This window comes from Colletes latitarsis, chromosome 3, assembly GCF_051014445.1.
Source record: "Colletes latitarsis isolate SP2378_abdomen chromosome 3, iyColLati1, whole genome shotgun sequence".
Classification (NCBI taxonomy): Eukaryota; Metazoa; Arthropoda; class Insecta; order Hymenoptera; family Colletidae; genus Colletes; species Colletes latitarsis.
Window position 1 is genome coordinate 27,397,094 of NC_135136.1, and position 20,890 is coordinate 27,417,983.

Sequence of the window (20,890 nt, forward strand, 5' to 3'; positions counted from 1 at the left end):
AACGTATTTTTATTATCATTAATAAATTTTTTAAACTTTGTTTCAATTATAAATTTTGTAATAAGGTATAAAAATTAATAGTTTTACAATCTTATTTCATCTTAGGAAATTTTGATAGGAAGCATTGGTAGAGGATTTCATAATGTGTTGGCCATCATGAACAATATGATTAGTGATTTTTAGTTACAATCATTTATAGAATGAAGTTCGGCGTATTACAGTAATACTAGCAGCGACATTGTTTATGATTTCGAAGTGATAGTTAATAGCGTGTTGAGAAGTGATTTTTAACAACAAAAAGTAAACACAATTACTCTACGTAATGTAATTGTAATTGTGTATTTTAAATATTTATAATAAAAGAGTTTATTTTATTGGATAATAAAATGCTGTCGACTGTTTTGAAATCTGTATTTGGTTATGATGATTTCAAAAGTGATATTCAAAATCGAGCAACTACCGCTATTTATAAAGGTTGAATATTGGTTTAATTAGATAATAAATTGCATATCCACTTATTTGCTTATGATTATGTATGAATTTTTATTAATTTTTTTATTTATAAACAAACTAATTCTTGACATTATATACATTTAGGTAAAGATGATGTATTTGTATGTATGCCAACTGGTGGTGGCAAATCACTTTGTTTTCAATTGCCAGCAGTAATGAAAGAACATAAAGTTACAATTGTTTTCTCACCACTATTAGCTCTGATGAAGGTACAAAACGTAATTTAACACGTTCGCTGCCAACAATGAGTTATCTCGTAGGTTGAAGATTGTGTTTAGGCGCTAGCTAAGAGTTAATTCATAGAACGTTTTTGTTTTACCTACGCAACATATGATCAAACTTGTAGTATTTTCATATTCTTTGAAGGTATCTGGCTTTGGAGATTAGAAAAAAACACAACAATTTGGTGCAATTCAAGAGATTTATTATAATTAATATAAGTATAATATAAGTAATTATAAAGTAAATAACATAGAAACTGTAAAAATAATCAAGTAATTAATAAAGCAATTCAGAATTATCTAAATTCAATATCTTTGCCATAAATACATGTTTTGTATTTTTATTTTACAATTAATTAATTAAAATTTGTTGGCGTGGTGGAACTGTTTTTGAAAATGTTGCTTGGTAGCGAACGTGTTAATGAAAATACTTAAAAGTAAATAGAATAAATTGCATAAATATGGTTTATTATTACAGAATCAAATAGATTTTTTAGTTAGCAAAAACATAAATGCAAGTTCATTAAATTCACATACATCTACTAAAGAAAGGAATGCAATAATTAAAGATTTAACATCTAATTCACCAAAGGTGAAATTATTGTATGTTACTCCAGAAATGGGAGCACAACCACATTTTCAAGTAAATTATTTTGATATAATGTAGTATGTTCAAATAATGTATGTGATGAATGTAGTACATTCAAATAACTTAATACATTTTTCTGTAGGATATAGTAATAAAATTGAGAAAAGCAAAATCATTATCTTACTTTGTTATTGATGAAGCTCATTGTTTAAGTCAATGGGGTCATGACTTTAGGCCTAGTTACAGACAATTAGGTGCATTTAAAAAATTATGCCCCCATATTCCTATAATTGCTCTAACTGCTACTGCTGCAAAGGAGGTAATATTTTATGAACATACAGTATTAAGGAATATTTAAAATTTTTTTATTATGAGGTGTATTGTTACAGGTTAAAGATGATATACTTCAGTGCTTAAATATGAAAAATGCCTTGATATTTTCAGTGCCTGTATTTCGATCTAATCTTTATTATGATATATGGTTTTTAGAAATATTGGACAAACCATTTGAACATTTAAAGAATTTTATTTTAGAAGCTCTTGGTTTCCAAGATGAGTCTATTCCAAAAGTAAGTGTTGTATATAGTTTTATCCACAGTGGCACGATTACAATTTCCCTACTTTGAAGATTAAATTTGTGTTCTTGGGGTCATTTTAAGAAAAAAACTGTATATGTTATAGGTATCAAATTGCCTTAGTTTAGCCGGAAAAGTAGATTTCCTGTTTTTTATAAACCTGCAAATGTCTCGGAAACTATGCGAGATGTAGCAAAATATATACAGACCTTTTTTATAGGAAATTGAATTTCCTATAAAAAACATTAAAATGATGTTAAAATTCCATTTTTCATGAAAAATACTCATTAGAATTTAATCAAAATTTCTAGTATCTTGTATAGTTCAAGTACTTCTATTGCATCGGGTTCTTACATATGCGTGTATCCGGCAACTGCTTTTGTGAAATAATAACAAATTATATACGCGTTACCGGCCGCCTTCCGGCGACCGTATTTAAATATATAACCAAACCTAACCTCATGCGTCAATAATATTCACTGCTAATTGAGTTTTAATACAGACATTTCTTGAGTCCCGTATAAGTAGTTGTGAACGGAGCCTTTACGTTCCCTGACCATCATTGGGGGGGGGGGGGGGGCAGTTGTTCTGCAACTTCACCAAAATATAAATATATTCGGAAACTGTACAGCTGATAAAAAAAATATCATACAACATAAATTGTTAAAAATTTAATTTTCTACAAAAAAGGTCTCTTGATATTTTGCCTTATTTCGCATAGCTACTAAGATATTTGCAGATTTATAAAACACAGGAAATCTAGTTTACTGGCTAAACCAAAGGTCCATTCGATACTTGTGACATATACATTTTTTCCCTAAAATGACCCCAAGGACACAAATTTAACCTCTAAATAAGGGGCCACGGAAATCGTAATCTCCCCTCCACAACCTAAGAATATATACTTTTATAAAAAATATGAAGCTTTTAATTTACACAAAATTTCATTAAGGGTATTATTTTAGGTAAAGAAAAACTGTGGCATTATTTATTGCAGAAAAAAGGAAGCAACCGAAGTAATTGCAAATAAATTGTCTAATTCTGGTATAAGGACTTTAGCATATCATGCTGGTATATGTCAATATTATTTTGATCTACCATGGTACTAATAAAATGAACAAAATAGTAAAATAAATAATTCTGTTTGAAGGTTTAAAAAATCAAGAACGTAATGAGGTTCAAAATAAATGGACATCTGGTGAAGTGCCTGTTATTGCGGCCACATGTAGTTTTGGAATGGGCGTAGATAAAGGATCTGTTAGGTAAATTACTGTATTTAACTAAAATTGTGCAGTTATTTCGATAGATATTTTTTGTTACTTATTTGGAAACAAACTTTCCAATTTTATATAGATTTGTGGTCCATTGGACAGTACCTCAAAATATAGCAACATATTATCAAGAGTCTGGTAGAGCAGGTAGAGATGGCAAACCAGCTTTTTGTAGAATTTATTTTAGTAATGAAGAATATGGACCTATTGCATTTCTTATTAAAGAAGAAATTACGCAGAAAAATTCGGAACTTGTAAAATTAAGATGGAAAAATTTTGAAAAAACTGTTTCATACTGTCTTGAAGCAAAGTAAGGATTGTAATTTGTAGATATTTTCATTATAAATCTATATTTGACATATTATTTCGTAATGTATATTCAAATAGGTGTAGGCATGCAGTATTTTCTAAATACTTTGGAGATAGTCCACCACCCTGTCAAAATAGATGTGATGTATGCGAGAACAAAGATGCTGTTCAATCAAGGATATCACAATTTGAAATGTTTCAAACTAGAAGATCACATAAATCTAGTTGCAATTTAAGTGGTGTAGCACTACCGAAGTATGATAACGAGTAAGTAATATTCAATACACGAATAATGTCAATTTGTATAAATTTCATTAAAGTGTTATTATTTATACATACATGCATACATATGTAGCGAAGATGAGTGTAAAGGAAGTCCAGTTTCAAGAGAAAGACTTTTAGCTGAAAGTAGAAGGGAAACTAGAGAATTAATTGAGAAACAGTTTGCTATTCGAAGAAATAATAATAAAAGTGATGAGGTATGTACATAAAAATTAAATTCATGAATACCATTCTTATACCATTCTTCTGTCACCATATTGCTTCAGATAAAAAAACAAAATCTTAAAGATGCAAAGCAATCTAATATATGTGCAGCTGAAAGTACAGATACAAAAATCAGGGGCTTAACTGTCCAAATGCGAGAACATTTTTATACTCAGTTAAAATTAGCATTAAGAGATAATTATGAAAATATGTTTTTGGAGTTAAAAGGGCAGCTTCAAGAGAACGATATACATAATATAGCATATGAGCTTGAATATAAAGCATTATGTCATTCCAAAGTTGCAAATAAGTATAAATTTGATATGTCTAAATTGGTACGTAATTTATTATATTTTTCCAATTTCATTAGCGTTTAAATAAATATTTAGTAACTTATGTAATATATAAAAATTTTAATTGAGGTTTTACTTTGTTAATGAATGAAGATTTCTTCCGTGAAGAAGTGTATTAGCACTAATACAGTTCACGAATACTTACGTGATTATACCGCAAGTAATCTACAGAGAGTAAAATCAGTCTATTCGGATGATAACGCTACTGTTTCTAAACATAAACAAAAAGAAAGTGATAGCTTAATTGCACAAAATAAAAGTGTATCGAATAAGTTTTGTGATAAAAACATTTGCGATCTTCCCCAAAAATCAAATACCACAGACAAGAATATTTTGTTTCCTACATTTAAGACTGCTTTAGAACTTAGGAATGACGAGAAAATAATAAAAAGTTCATCTAACAGTAATATGAAATATTCATTTGATATAAGCATTTTGAACGATGACAATACAAAAGTTAATAAAAGTACTCATTGTAGTGATAGGGTAGATATTGAAAAAAGTAATATTATAAGGGATGGTAATGGTAAGATCGTTAAATCTCTTGAATTAAATGGTTTCACGTGTGCTCGAAAACTTCATGAAGAAAATAAAATGATATCCGAAAGTCTAGATGAGAAATTACAAAAATCTTCACAGAAAGTTGTAAAAACAGATTCTAAAATTAAAAAAACACCTCGTGCGACTAAAACAGTTTACGAGCAAATTTTGAAATCTGTGAAATCAGAAATTAACGCCTCAATTTGTAATGAATCAACTTTAATGAATGATAAAAGTAATGATAATACAGATCTAATGAAGAATTTGACACAATCAAGAAGCCAAAATAAAAGAGGACGTACAGACTCATTTGGAAATAATGTAGATACTGAATCAAGTAAAAGGGTGAAGGTGGACAAGAATAAATTACCTATGGAAAATAGTAAAGAAATTACTGATCGCGACAATAAAGTTAATACGTACGAAATAATTATCGATCAGACAAAACGTAAAACTATAGATAATAAAAATGAAAAAAATATATCAAGTGTAAAAAACAGAAACAAAGAAAAAATATCTAAAGATGAGCGTATTGTAGCTGAACATTCAGAAATAAAAAAGTTTTCGAAAGAGGCACATCATAAAATAAATCATTCAAAACAACACTCAAGTGAAAAGGATAAGAAGGTAATGGTACCGGCAGATAAAGCTACACAATTTAAGACTGCAGAAATTTTAAAATCGTACTTAATGAAGTACTATCCATCCAAACGTATACCAGATAGGATGACTTTTTCAAAAATTTGTAGAGAAATGCACTATACTCTACTAGCTCAAAAAATATTCGGTAAAGTATATCTTAATAAAGTTATACCTATTATCTAATTGAAACAATGTACAGTAATAATTGTTTCAGATAAAGAAGGAATACAGAAATTTGTTAAGAAATACATGATACAGAACTAATATTTATCAGAAATATTTAGCGAAGTCAATGATCCTTTATAATAATTAAGATTCATTTGTATATATATCTACATAACTATGCAATCATAAATTGTTTTCATTATCTATTTTATTTATTTCATATACAATATAATATTTTCTACACACGAAAAATTAGGTCTATTTAATTAAATTTTTTGTATTATATTTCGTGAATTTAATAATGTATTAAAACTATAGTTTATTCCGTAATTATCAGATGTACAAAATGAATAACCCCTGATTTAAAAAAAAAATAATATGTTGTGTATACCAATTTTATTGAATTTTTTATTTTTTTCATTAAAGAAACGTAGAATGAAGAAGAGTTAAGTTTCTGAAGATAAAAAAGTATTAAGATAATAAATTTGTATTACAAATGTTATTTATTGAGCAATTTTTGTAAATACTTGCATCATTAACATTTCACTGGCAAGAATTACAGTATTTATTACAGTGAAAAAGATAGCAGTCATTACATATGAGTACATATGTGATACTAAATAATTCTATTTTTATAAAATATATTGAACGTACAACTAAAGGAAACAGAAATTATTATGTGTAGTAATACATTAAACAGCGTTTTTCCATCCTATTATAGTTAAACGTTAAGAAAACATGACTCATAGGAATACGATTATTTTCATACTATAAAATACTGTTTCCTTAGTTGATACACTATTTCCACGGGTGAGGCAAGATTGATATTTAATACTAGATTTACGGACTGAGCCAATTTGACTCACCTTAGAATTTTATTGCTATATTCATATATAAAAAACTTGAATATTATTTTTTAATAACATATGTTGGTTTTTAATTCCGTAATGAATTATACATAAATATGAATTCCTCCCCTCGACTTACCCCCTCATTTCGTATTGTCGACTGTGGTATATTTATTTTTACGGTTGTGAGCCAATTTGACTCATAAAATGATTTAACAGTTAATTGTTTTGCAAATGAAATTTCTGGCTTACATAAAGAATCAGAATTTTAATACCAATTACGCGTAAACATTCATGTTCAATCTTGTCAATTTATTAGCTAGCTGAGGCCAAAAAAACCTCTTTCATAATTTTTAGTGAAATAATATAATTTTATAAAATCAATTTTTTGTCAAATAATTTGGTCCACCAAGCTAATTTCGATATGTATTTGTAAAAGGTATTTCAAATGATATTTATTTTACATCTAATTACGTAGGATTGCCATCGTTGGAAAAAATCAGAAAAAATTTCTTTTCCTAACTGTATTTTAAAAACAGTGTGTATACGTGAAAAATGTTTTCAATTAAATTTTTAATAATAAATCAATTTATTTAAATTGATTTGAAGCTATTTTTTCTTTGCAAACAATTTGAATTTTGTTGTACGAGTCAAATTGGCTCACTTCGGTAAAAATAGGTATATAATCAACATCCGTAAATCTAGTGTTAAGACAAGTTTATATTTATTGACTTACTTAGAAATAAAAAATGATACAAGAACTTATCATTTTAAATATGATGATTCAATATATCTCATAAAAATTCCCCTTTGTTATATTTTTAGACGCGATGATATGTATTTTTTTTATTTTTTAAGTTCAATATTAATGTATGCAATTTGAACACTAAAGGCTACAAGTATTGAAGTGCTTTTTTTATGAAACAATATAATTTATTAAATTGTTTTGTTGAATCATATATCTGGTACTTTAGGACAATTACTCATTAAAAGAGCATGCGACTTTAATCTTTACTATTATTCGTACTTTCTTTTAATTATATAATTAATGTTAACAAGACAAATTGCATTACATTTCTTTTCTTATTTTTTAAATTTCGTAATTACGTAATTTAAGATTACAGTAGATACGAATAATTCGAAATAAATATATTTTTAAGAAAGTTGTTCATATTATTAAGTATTACTAGAATGAATGCTACCATAAGTTAAAGTTATTTAATTGGTTAATAAAAAATTGAAAAATAATGATTAATCTCGCTTTTGTTGATAAAAAAACAATATTGACGAAATGTATGAAATAATGTTTTACGAGAAGTTTATAACATATTTCTTATTAATAATACTTTGAAGGACATTTTGATAACTTATTACTAAAATGCATTATATTTCAAATGAATGAATGATTCAATGAAATACATAGTCACAACTAAAATAGTTTTTTTCTCTTTCTGTTACTCTAAATATATCGAAATATAATTTGATTGAAGTTTGTCATTTCTTATTCGTTTTTAAAGGTTTTTTATATAATAGATACAAAAAACATTCAAATTATCGAAATGACGAAAATATTTTGTTATCTTCTTACGGGACTTGGCTGATAATGCATTAGAATCACAAACGGTGCAATTCCAAACTGACAAGTTTTGAAAAATAATTTCTTACTTTTTCTTAAATATTTAGTTCAATTGTGGTTTCGTAAACATTACTTAATCACTATGACCAGTCTATAATAATATCAGTCTTAATATATTTAATCCTTTATATAAAATTATAACACACATTCTTGTTTATCTTTTATATTTTTTTCTAATAAGTAGGTACACTACTTTCGTAATAAATTTCATGAATTTTAATTACTATCGATAAAAAAGAATGGAAGTTTTAATAAATTTTAGGCAGCAATGAATGCAAAGGGTACTTTCAAGCAATAATTTTTACATATTTGAAATTAGACTTATCCTTTTCGTATGTTACACTACACTGTATAATCCATCTATAGATAGAGAACATGTTACGAATTTGCACCGTTTGTACTGACAGATAATTTCAGTTTTTAAGAAAATATAAAAAATGTGTCACTACTCACTCTGAATGGTGATATTTATGCTATTTGTTATTGTATTGAAACTATATAGATAATAAGACATTTTATAACTGTTATATTAGACACAATTGATACTTCTAATATATTCTTCACTGTGTAACCAAAATATAATTTCTACACAGTCTGAATTTTACAAAAATACCGGTAAGATTAAAAAATGTCGATGTATATGTATAAATCTAAAATATAAGCTCTTGTCAAATGTAAGATTATTTTTCCACTTATCGAAAACACTTCGATCTTTCGTTTGAAACTATTATAGTTTCCTGAATGTTCGAAGTCGTTCGATGTGTTCTTTTGATTACGAGCATAAAACAATTTTCCGTGGGAAATAGCTTTTCCCTAGAATTCGTATACTATCGATCACACAATGGCTTCCTTAAAATTTGATAATTCCATTGTTATGTCAGACATTACATTTGAATCCTTCGAGTTAAGTAATGAACTATAGTAAGTGTCCATTTCATTAGTCTTACACGAAAGACGCCTATTGTTTAAAAATTGTAGTTTCTGGTTCCTCATTTCTGAATCCATCCATTGTTGGGATGATGTCGAACCTTTTGGCTGGTGCAAAAGGATCTTGTGAATACAGATAAATATAACTCCGATGCCAACAATCATTAAACTGTAAATGAGCGTGTCTTGCATAACTGGTAATACATTTAAATAGAACCAGAAACGATAATACATCGACGTTGGTAATTCATACATTCCCTAAAAATAATATTTAATAAGTTATATTTCTTTCATAATAATTTTAAAAAAGATTATGATGTTTAATGGATTGTATTTTTTATGTAACTGTTTTATCATGACTTAATAATGTACAATAGAGGGCCAAGTATTAGGGGGACCAGAAAGTAATATCGTTTTTTTACATTAAATTTAAACAGATAAATTTTTAACAAGTTTTTATTTTTAATCAATGATGTAATCACCCTCCTTATTAACAACCTTTTGCCATCTAGTGTGCAAATTTTCAATGCTGGATCGATAAAAATCAATTGATTTTTGAGCACAATATCTGGAGATAGACATCATCCAAATTTTCAAACTTTTTGCCACTTAGAAAATGTTGTAGTGATCTAAATAGATGAAAATCCGATGGCGCAATATTAGGTGAGTACGGTGGGTCAGGCAATACCTCCCAACTTATTAATTTTTTCCAGCGTTCATCTTACACAATAGAGTCTTGCATTATTGTATTGCAAAATAACGCCTTTTCTGTTAACAATTACTGGGCACTTTTCAATTAAAGATTAATTTACTCTATCCAATTGTTCACAATAAAGGTCTGCATCCAGAGTTTGTCCAGGTTTCAGTACTTCAAAAGGAACGACCCCGCGAATACTCCTCCAAACACACAAAAGCACCTTTTTGGGTTGTAAACCTGGCATAGCTGTACTTGTCGGCGATTCATTTGGAGAGAGCCACTGCCTTTTGCATTTTGGGTTATCATATAGGACCCGTTTTTCATCTTTGGTGATCAAACGATCAAGAAATGCTTCTGTATTGTGTTGCTGAAGCAATAGTTGCATTTGGTCGACCGGTTAGCTTTGTTTTCTTTGGACAGATTATGTGGAACTCAAACACCTGCTCTGCTTACTTTACCAATCTGCTGCAAATGTTCTTGGATGGTCGACCAAGGTTGGTTAAGGGTCTTTGACATTTCCTCGATTGTCTGACACGAATTTGCTTCCACTTTCGCCTTTTACATGTCATTGTCTAATGTTGTTGGTCTTCCTGTCCGATACGAGTCGGAAGGATCAAAATTCCCGGATTTGAACTTGGAAAATCATCTTTGGCATTTTCGAATGTCTAATGCACTAGGGTAAACATCGCAAATATTTTTGGTAGCAACTGTTGCGTTACTACCCTTGCGAAACTCAAAAAACGTATAATGCCGAATATGTACCTCTTCTGGTATTTGGTTTGCCATTTCACTATAAATAGCAAAAAAAATTCAAGATTTAATTATTTACCAGTAAACAGGTCACTCTAACCTTAAAATGTCTTGGCACGATTTTGAAGTACACAATGAGCTGACAAATGACAAATGGATATCGACATGCGCAGAAACGACATTACTTTCTGGTTCCCCTAATAGTAGAGTACTTTGTGGTGTGTGTCAACACTGTAAATTAATTTAGTTGTAGTGTCAGTCGATGAACAGAACGTGACAAATAAAAACTATATTAAATATTAAACTTGGTATGATACTAAACGTATAAGTATTTCAATATAATTTGATATATTTTAATACTTACTATTTCGAACCACAGGAGCGGCAAAACAAGGTTTTCAAATTTTTCAACTCTGGCCATGTGACCAATATTTTGTAACGCCATGTTGATTTGAAAACGGAATGCGAGATTCACCGGAAGACCCGATTTCGGTTGAACATAAGCGTAGGACTCGTGAAGATCTGCTCTCGGATTCAAACCCTCTACTGCTTCCAAGATTGATGGATCGGTTTTATAAAAATGTGGATATGATAAAGCTATCGGAAAGCCTGCAAAAATCAGGAAGATAAGTCATAAACATACGTAATCTAAATTTTATTTTCATCATTTTTATTATTCTTCACTATTTTCGACGTTACTAATTATCGCGACGATATTAATACCGTCGCATCGTAATTTTTCTCAATTTAGTTTCGCGCGCATTACTGCACTATTATTGCCGATATAAATGCATTATTCATAGTTCGCTGATAATAAAAGCTATTATAGTATACGCATGTCTTAATTGTCATCCATATTGAATTTATTCGAAGCATTTTTTCCGTTTACACAGAATAATTTACTCGTACATAATTTCCATTGATGTGAGTTATATTTCAATGCCGAGTATCGTATGAACGATGTAAAGAGGAACAATGCACGTGCGTTATCAACGTTTCTTTTTCGTTTCAGTATAGCGATGGCTTGCAGTGAACATATTGTATTTCAGTTTTTTGTGTGTCTGATAAAAACAAGTTTATACATTCAATGTTACTATTAAATTGTATGGTTAATATTGGCATTACATTGTTATCTTATACTTTATATATTTATATAAATCAAATATAAATTAGATTCTATAAAATTATAATAATAATTTTATAAAAATTCTTAGAAGGTGGACCTGCAATTGTTAGTCAAATACTAACGAGAACATACTATTTTGAATAATGTTATTTAGCAAACAGTAAAATGAGTAACAACTGGAAATATTCTCAATGAAATCAATATTATAATTATTAAAACTGTAATATAAATAAAAAAGAAAATTTATTAAGAATAATCTAATGTAATAATATGATGCAATAATAATAAATTTAACCATTTCTATCACATTTTAATACTTCTATAAAGAAAAAAACATAAAAGTTTAATTTGTAAATTACTAGTTGCAATATTCCATGAATATTAACTATTGAATTTAATTATATGATATTGATTATGTTACCATAATAACAGTCGGTGACGTCAATCAAGCCAGGTTGCAGGCAATATCCTTCGCGACAGAAACACTTATTCTCTGGATTAAAAGCGCCATTGTCCAATACGTTATCAACAAATTTGTACTTATACGTGTGTAATCCTTTTATCACAGTTTCTTCAGTTTGTTTCTGTAACAAGGTATTAATATCAGTTTCTCTAAAGTTACAATATTACCGTCAATACTGGACAAAATATAAGCTGGTTATACAGGGTGTTCGGTTACCCCTGGGAAAAATTTTAATGGGAGATTCTAGAGGCCAAAATAAGACGAAAATCAAGAATACCAATTTGTTGATTGAGGCTTCGTTAAAAAGTTATTAATGTTTAAAGTTCCGCCTGTAGAAGGGCAATTTGCGAACAGCTGCGTACGCGCGATATTGGCTCTCACTCAGGAAACTGTAAAGCTGTCGACACGTCAGTAAGTAGAGTCTCTCATGCTGAGTGAGAACCACTATCATGGGCGCGCGGCTGTTCAGAGGTTGCTGTCCTACAGGCGGAACTTTAAACGTTAGTAACTTTTTAAAGAAGTCTCAAACAACAAATTGATATTCTTGATTTTCGTCTTATTTTAGCCTCTAGAATCTCCGATTAAAATTTTTCCCAGAGGTCGCCGAACACTCTATATTTGTTACGAGTTATTCTATTAGGTTGGCTACGAAGTTTGCAACATGTAAATGCAATAGAAAACAATTCTTTTATGCTACGAAAACTTTCATTTGATAATGGATTTTCATTTATAAAAATCTGCACGAATTTTTTGGCCAACCCAATATAAAAAAATGACACTGTGTTCACACGGTAATTATCGTATAATTACTATATAATCATAATCATTAATCATTAAACCGTGCAATTACCATATAATTACAATGCAATTACTTTGTAGAAGAAATTGTGGTAAAAAATATTTCAAACGATTTGAATTCTTCTAACAAATCGAATGTTTTGTCGCGTTACTCGAATTCCGATGTTTGCGCTCGGTGCACTCAAATATTTCGAGTACGCTGGTAATCCCCAGCAAGTATCAAAGACCAACGTACCATGTAAGCACTGCGACAGAGACTTTTCCTGAAGAAAAGTATAGTGTCATTCGGTTCGATGTAACTTGGGAACTTGACTCCGTCGCTTGCACCATTCACGTTCGCGCACTTTCCTGTCCATTGCGGCAGATTTACGTTGCCGTTGTACTTTTCAATTAGGCCTGTTCGACGGACATCGGTTTCTCCAGTGTAAACGGTTTCGTAATCACCTTCAAAATCATACATCTGCGAGTAAAAAGACGAATAATTTCAAGGTTACAGCTTACAAGAACAACGTCTTAGATCATTTGCGTTAACTCGATACTATTTAGGGATAATATATCGATTTAATATAAAGATATTATATTTATTAAAGTAAAAATTATATTAAAATTGATACTCACTCTATCGATGAGACCCAACTTGTCGAACTTGATCCAACTTGGCATCATCTTATTGCCAAGGGTGACGAGGGAGGATTCGTAGCCAAACATAAATTCTCGAGCGGTCATTTTAACTAAAGGTTGCGAGTCCGTATGAAGGATCAGCATGTTTAAACCGAATCTAGTCAGGTACGCGGAATCCTTCATTACGTTTGTGATACTCTGAAACAGAATACAAAGATCGTTCGTTCAGAGTTTAGGATTTTTTACTTTCTACAAATTAATTCAGTGAATAAATGTTCAAGAACACAATATAATTGCTAGGTTAAACTTATTATTTAAAAATGTTTTGTCTATACGTTTCAAACGTAGAAATTGTTTTTTTTTTTGGAAGGGTGTTGTTGTTCCTAATGTTCAAAATCTGGCGAATATTATACAAAAATCTGTAATGTAATACTTTATGCTAATCATTAGATACGTTGTTCTATTTTCGAATCGCCATGCTACTAAGCTTCTTCATTATATTGTACTAAATATGTACTATACTTAATTAGCAATTACTTATTATCGCGAAGTATCGAAGGGGACTATTTGTTTTAAGACCATTAGTCATGCCCGTATCTTCTTGTGGGCAATTTTATTATTTCATTTTCATATTATACAGCATCTAGTTAAAGAATCTATCGTTTCTCTAATAAATGTAAACAGATCGGTTCTTGAACTTCCGACAATTTTATTGTCTGAGAAAGTTCATTGACGCTGTTATAATTGGTTGTAATTGGTCGATCGGTTCTTGAACTTCCGACATTTTTATTGTCTGGAAAAGTTCATTGACGCTGCTGTAATTGGTTGTGCATTTACCGACTAAATGTATGACGAGAGGACTCGTACGCTTTAAATCAACATTCCCGATAACCGCATACATATGCATGTGTAATGTTTCGATACACGCGTTACATAAAGATGCACTTCACAAATTATGCCTGGTTGTACCTATCGTGAACAACCACTGAATCGTTTTGGAAAACATACATTCGATCATAAATTTGCCCATGATTCTTTCAATTGAACATAGCAGGTATTGAATTGTTGTCAGACGTTTAGAAGTTTCCGAAGAAATGTTATTTTTGGAGGGTGAAAAGGGTGTAAAAGTATATTTTTATTAATATTCTATTCGATAGTAACCTAAATAATTACATTCACATTAATTATTCATTTATAGAAATGTATACTCAAACACGTTTCTGGATCCACTGCAATATTTTTGAATTGCTTTTATAATCAAAAAGGAGTTTAACTTTCATTCTCCTCGCTATATTGGCTTCAATTTTATACCTTTTTATTGCATACAAACTTCTATTTTTGTTTTCGTCCGTTTAAAAGTTTGGAAGTCATGTAAATAATAAAGAAAAAAGGCCGGGGGCACACGAGCGTTAAAACGACGTGCGTTGCGACGAACGTTGCAACGTCCGTTGTAGAAATACATTGTCGTATATTAGAGACCACACACTACGAACGTGCGCTGCTTTCAACGTCCGTTGCAACGTGCGTTCATTTTTCATTGACGTATTTATGCCAGAACACACGTTGAGATACGTCGACGCACATTTTCCATTGTACAGGGTGTTCGGCCACACCTGGGAAAAATTTTAACAGGAGATTCTAGAGGCCAAAATAAGACAAAAATCAAGAATACTAATTTGTTGATGGAGGCTTCGTTAAAAAGTTATTAACGTTTAAAGTTCTGCCCGTACTGAATTTTTTTTCTAGAAAGTGGGTAGGATTTCGGGGTATGTCTATTTAATAAAAATGCTTGTAATTGACCTCTGTAACTAAATATAATTTTTTAAGTAGGATTTGAAATTTTTTAATTTCGCTTAAAAATTTCAGTACCTACTCGAATTTTTTTCTCGAAAGTGGGTAAGATGTGAGGGGTATGTGTATTCACCAAAAATGATTGTAATTGAGCCCCGTAACCAAAAATAATTTTTTCAGAATGATTTGTAATTTTTTAATTTAATTTTTTAATAACGAAACCTTAGTCAAGAAATTGATATTCTTGATTTTCGTCTTATTTTGGCCTCTAGAATCTCCCATTAAAATTTTTCCCAGGGGTAGCCGAATACTCTGTATACCGAGAAATGCAGCAGGTCGCACGAGCGTCAACATCGAGCGTACCGTCAGTTGTTTATTAGGTAGCTATCGTGATAAATAGTTCTATGTATATTCAGCCTTATTTCTTTATATTTCATACCTTACGCAAAAATGGACCGGTAATACGGTTCATATAGGATTGTTAATCAATGAAATGCAAAAAAGATATTTATTATGGAACACCTCTAACGAGGACCACAAAGACAGAAATAAAAAATCTGTAGCGTGGAATGAAATATGTGTGTCTTTATTAGAAAATTTTCTGCCGTTTCTTAGCCAACTGACGTAAAGGTAGCAACGCTTGTGTGACTGGAGTTGTAACAGTCGTTGAAATCGACGTCCGTCACAACGCACGTCGTTTTAACGTTCGTGTGTCCCCGGCCTAAGAAGAAATAAGCAAGGAGAAAAATACGAGCGCGAAGAAACTCGGAACCTTATATCAATTTTTTGAGTAGTCAATTGTATGAATTGTATTCTTTAAAGACACAATCTTTGGAACTGGAGATAGCAGATTTTATGATACAAAGAATTACACGTTTAAGTGATAAAAAAGAAAGAAGAGGGTAGGGGTCAATATTGACCAATTACAAGAGTAAGAGAATCGTATTGCGTGCGAATACGATCGAGTTTTAAACGTGACCGATGCATCAACAGTTAATCAAGGTCTTGATAACAACACGTGACAGTTATACCATCGTCGAATTTTTTGAAGCCTCTTCATTTTTTTCCCACCGATGAAAAATCTTGGTCAGTCAATAGAATTATCAGGAATTCCTATGTATAATCGCTGTAGGAAAATTACGACCAGCATTTTGATAAGCTAATTACGAGATCGTAACAAGGTCAGAGCAGAACAGAAACACGAATACTCAATGCGAAGAAACACGATGTTCTCGCGATGTTGGAGCACACATGCTTCTATAATACATTCAACTCTCATTTAAGCGTAAATATTGTAATGCAGAGCACCCATACACGCACAGATCGACAGTAACGAGTTTAAAATTGTACAATTTATTGATACGTATGTTGCCTGTAGTTTATGCGCAACAATTGAGAAACTTTATGACACGACGTCTGCAGATTTGCATTTCAAGCTCCTTTTTGCTAACGCATGTAATTGCATATTAATGGGGTACAAAAGTGGCTATAACTTGGTCAGAAAGTCAAATAGAACAGATGCTTATACAGGGTGTTTCGTTATTCGTGATACAACAGAGGATTTTCGAAGAAAACTTTTAAAAGGATCGAGCTTAAAAGTGTATCGAGTAGGCGAGTAATATGATTTGGTTGATGCGTCTGTACATTACTCACGGTTTCTACTTCTACTGACGTTTTAATCGAACTACATATATTTTACGGATACTCGATACATTTTTTACACAAATTTATACAAAGCTTGCATCAGTTTACGAGTCCTTTTCTTCCTATTCCCATATTCTTGTGTTGAGATATAATTTCTTTCTCACCACTATGGTGCTAGCTTATGCATATATTTGTTTCTTCTTTTACATTGATTTCTCCATCGATCTTCTTTATAGTTCTTTTTGAATATCCAAAATTAGTATTATAAGAAAAGTTGGCCTAAGTGTATAATATTTCTTTTGTTCTTCCAATTTGTATACTGCTGATCTTCACTTTTCTCAAAGTCCCCTATAGCACTTTCCTGCCGACCTTGTCAGATGCCACTTTCAAACCAATAAAGTAGTAGTATAGTTTACTATTATTTTTTGTCATTTGTTTTTCGACCTGTGGTTCGGGAAGGATTAAACACCATACTAATTAATAATAAATACAATCTCAATCTTTTTATATATGATTTTAAAAATTGTATCGTAAATACATTATATTAGGTTTCTTTAATGCAGATTGTGTTCTTTAGACACATTATATTTCTGCACTTAAAATTGTTTGATTAGTTTATCATACTTTTCTCTAATATTTTCGAAGAATATTCTTGCTTTTGCAATTCACTTATTTTGTCACACTTTTCGTTATAGAATCTCAACAGCAGGTGTATAATTAACTACTCTGTATAATTTGGTCAAATTGTCACCGTAATTGTATAATTATACAATCTGGATCTAGGTATGAATAAATCATTATCTAACCGCTTGATACCTTGCATATGCGCAACAACGAAAATCGACAATTAAGTGACTGAAAAAGATGCTTGTTCGACATCCTGCCTCCCAATAACTATTTCTATTCTTCGAATATAGGTACATTGAATACGATTGTAAGCAGTGGAGTTGGTTATCTTATTATTTTTGTAGAAATTTATCAATCAGAAACCCATTAGGCTAGGATTAATATTGACGGCGAATAAACATTGGGCTAGAATTATTAACCCTTATCGTTCAATGTTTGATTGCCGTGCACACACGCGAGTTTTTAATTGGATATTGAATTTTCTCCTTCATGGTCGTCATTTCCTAACGGCACAAGTGCAATGTAGCATTGCAATAAAGTACTACTTTTTACTAGGTCGTCGTAGTGACGAAACGAAAGAATTTAGTCGAGACGTGTCATTATTTCGTTTGAGAGTTATGGAATCTTCCGATAAAGTTTTTCAATCACGTAGTCTTAGCGATTTCTACAGGTCCAAGCACATTACTTTGAACTTCGCGCTAATCGAGAACAAAATTTTGCAATTAAAGAGAAGATAATACGTAACATTGTTATAGTTCTAATTTTACCATTTTCCGAAACTCTTTCCAATAAAATTGAAATGCATCATTCGTGGGGACTTCAGAGATTAAGTTATTTTATTTGTGCATGATAAATCAAAGTTATCCCAGGAATTTATAAAACGTAATAGATAATAGACACTTGGAAGAGTTTTATATTTTTGCAAAGAATTAATATGAATACTAAAATCATCAAACATTTAAAGACACAGGGATCTTAATGTGAATAATTAAAATATCGGGAAAATATCAAAAGACATAGGCGAATGCAAATCAATTCACAGATTAATAATTAATAATATACTTGAAGTAAAATACGTTAGAGTATGACAAATGTCTTGGTTTGTAAGGACTGAATGTTTTTGTGTTATTGCATTTTCGTTACATTTAAAATATAGAACAAGAATTCTAGCAGCATAAAGTAATTTGACCCAGTAGTTTAGGTAGTACTAACCGCGATAAGGTTTAAAGTAACTTAAGTGCGAGCACAGTGCGACGAAGGATTCGATCCTGGTTACTAGAATTTCTTCTGTCACGAAACGTTCGATCGAATCCTCGGAACTCGTGATTCTTTCTCGGTGCATGCATGATGAACTCGTTAAGAATGCCTTCGTGCGTCGAATGGAAATTTATTGTACGCGTGGAAGAAATCACGTTTTTTTTCGAATATAGTGTGACACCACGAGTATCCTTAGTTATTTCCAGGGAAACAGAGATATGTCATGCAGAGTATGCCGTCAACCCTCTACTGTGTTTCAAGGAAATTTTGTTAACAAACAAAGCCGTTGCAAACCTACATGTTGTTCTTTAAAGAAAATGATACCGTACGGTTTGATTTATTGCGACAGGGTATTGCTACTAGATGACTTTATGTTGTCTTAAGGTTTCAATACTACTGGAGTACTCGATCGCTATTGGGAATCAATTTTTTTCGCGAAAACAGCCTGTGCGAAATTAAAAGGTATTGCATATACATCTAACTAACACCTTTGCCATTAAAGAATCGAAAATATGTTGAAAATAAATGAAAATTCATAAGGTGAATTAGGTCTAATTCCAATCTCTTAAAAAAAATTTATTTAATATATCGATGTCTTCTGAAATAAAGTCGAGTGTCTTCCTTCAGATGGGATTAGCAATTTATCTGTCTGTTATTTTCGTGTTAAATCCGTGAAAAAAGAGAAGATAATTTAAATCCACGCTTCCACTATTGTGACCTTTTATGTCAATCTTCAATCTCATCTAAAAAAATAGTCGTGGTTCCGTTTGAGAAAATATCGCTGATCTTAGTTGCTTGAACCATAACAGGATTTTTGGAGAAGATCGTCATTTCGTCTTCTTTTTATAGTTTTACCGATGAAAGGTAATAATTAGACACTCTGTTTCTAATAGTTTGTATGACTTTCTGTTTAGCTAAAGCGTTAGTTAATCGGTTGCATCAAGTGTGAAATGTACGCAACACGTTTCCGTGTATGTAACGATGACCGATAAAACGCATCGCACACGTGAGTAACTTCTTCTTTCAGCAACGATGGAAAATTGCAAAATCAGTGGACGCAGCGTGCACGTGATTGCCAGTTGCAAAACCAAATCCGAAGATATTAAATTTCGTCCCAATCTGCCTTTTATTCGACGATTAACATAATTTCGTATATCGTTCAATCAGAATGCTTCGATGCGGAAGTTTTTCGATATTTTAGTCGTTCAGATTTCGTTAAGCTATATTCGTTTCAAGGAATCTTAAAACAATCAAGAGAGACACTCGATTTAATCGTTATGAATATTGAATTTTAGTTTTAATGAATAATAGAATAGAAAGTAGCATCGCGATTTCGCCTGTTAGAAACCGATCCAGTTATTTAGTCGTTCCTGTAAAATCGTGTTTTCGATCTTCGTTACCATCGCGGAATGTTGTGCCTTACACATACGCGGAATTGGATTGTGATTTTGTATTTTTGATTTTTTTTCTCTTGTCGCGCGGATTTGAAACCGGCTTCGCGAACCTTGAGCTTCCCGATTAAAAACAGATTCAACTCCTACGTCGAAGATCCGATTAAGACGACGACCGTTGCTCGCTTAACCGCGTATACCACATACAGACGCGTTCAAAAGTGCCGAGCCATAACACTATGATAACTTTTAAATTCGAAATTGGTATTAATACATCAGAGAGATATAGATAGATATTTATTGAAAATATTTAGCCATCTTGTATGCTCTGTTCGACCCCCACCTTTAACGTTCCTCTAGCCAACGCCGTTCAATTTTTAGGTGGCACGTTCAAATATAAAAGTAGGTCCAAGTTCAGTAAATAAATGTGATCGCTTTAGCTAATAATAAACGATGACCGAAAATGCATATCTGTAGAGGAGTAACTAATTCACTACGGCCAAATGTACTTGCCTTCCTTTCGAGCATGATTTTTTCAGCTGTACATAGTGTAATAAATAGATCGTTATCATTTATTATCTAAGCATTCATGTTTTGAGCGTGTCCACAATTAGCAGTGAAATATTAGATTACTTGCACTAACAACAGAA

At 31.1% G+C, this 20,890-nt stretch overlaps 2 protein-coding genes and 1 pseudogene across 8 annotated transcripts in view; 1 reads left to right on the forward strand and 2 right to left on the reverse strand.

The window, feature by feature from the left end:
- Nucleotides 1-226: 226 nt before the first annotated feature.
- On the forward strand, nt 227-6,155 carry LOC143340184 (ATP-dependent DNA helicase Q5). Of its 2 annotated transcripts, none has more exons than XM_076761845.1 (13): nt 227-474; nt 598-722; nt 1,213-1,377; nt 1,466-1,642; nt 1,713-1,892; nt 2,864-2,969; nt 3,049-3,160; nt 3,252-3,479; nt 3,557-3,745; nt 3,834-3,957; nt 4,027-4,299; nt 4,411-5,644; nt 5,714-6,155. In XM_076761845.1, the coding sequence occupies exons 1-13, from the start codon at nt 387-389 to the stop codon at nt 5,761-5,763; spliced, it is 3,051 nt and encodes a 1,016-aa protein (XP_076617960.1). In that variant the 5' UTR covers nt 227-386; the 3' UTR covers nt 5,764-6,155. The 2 variants fall into 2 exon arrangements, with proteins under 2 accessions (XP_076617960.1, XP_076617961.1); XM_076761846.1 differs by having other exon boundaries at nt 5,720-6,155.
- Nucleotides 6,136-20,890, reverse strand: part of LOC143340185 (scavenger receptor class B member 1) — a 71,208-nt gene continuing 56,453 nt past the window's right edge. For all 5 annotated transcript variants that reach the window (XM_076761849.1, XM_076761850.1, XM_076761851.1 and 2 more), the window contains 5 exons: nt 13,528-13,728; nt 13,145-13,369; nt 12,070-12,232; nt 10,887-11,131; nt 6,136-9,333 (listed from right to left, as the gene is read on the reverse strand). In XM_076761849.1, the coding sequence (XP_076617964.1) occupies nt 8,983-9,333; nt 10,887-11,131; nt 12,070-12,232; nt 13,145-13,369; nt 13,528-13,728 (1,185 nt within the window). In that variant the 3' untranslated portion in view covers nt 6,136-8,982. The remainder of the gene's footprint in view (nt 9,334-10,886; nt 11,132-12,069; nt 12,233-13,144; nt 13,370-13,527; nt 13,729-20,890) is intronic.
- On the reverse strand, nt 9,445-10,863 carry LOC143340196 (histone-lysine N-methyltransferase SETMAR-like; annotated as a pseudogene). Its single transcript, XR_013079397.1, has 2 exons — nt 10,623-10,863; nt 9,445-10,562 (listed from the first exon to the last, which is right to left on the reverse strand). The product of XR_013079397.1 is annotated as a histone-lysine N-methyltransferase SETMAR-like (transcript).

What these genes read in the sequence shown, in the direction of transcription:
- LOC143340184 (XM_076761845.1), top strand. Translation starts at nt 387, where the DNA reads ATGCTGTCGACTGTTTTGAAATCTGTATTTGGTTATGATGATTTCAAA. An exon ending in AACTACCGCTATTTATAAAG is followed by an intron (nt 475 to 597) that starts GTTGAATATTGG and finishes ATATACATTTAG; the next exon opens with GTAAAGATGATGTATTTGTA. An exon ending in CTGCTACTGCTGCAAAGGAG is followed by an intron (nt 1,643 to 1,712) that starts GTAATATTTTAT and finishes GTATTGTTACAG; the next exon opens with GTTAAAGATGATATACTTCA.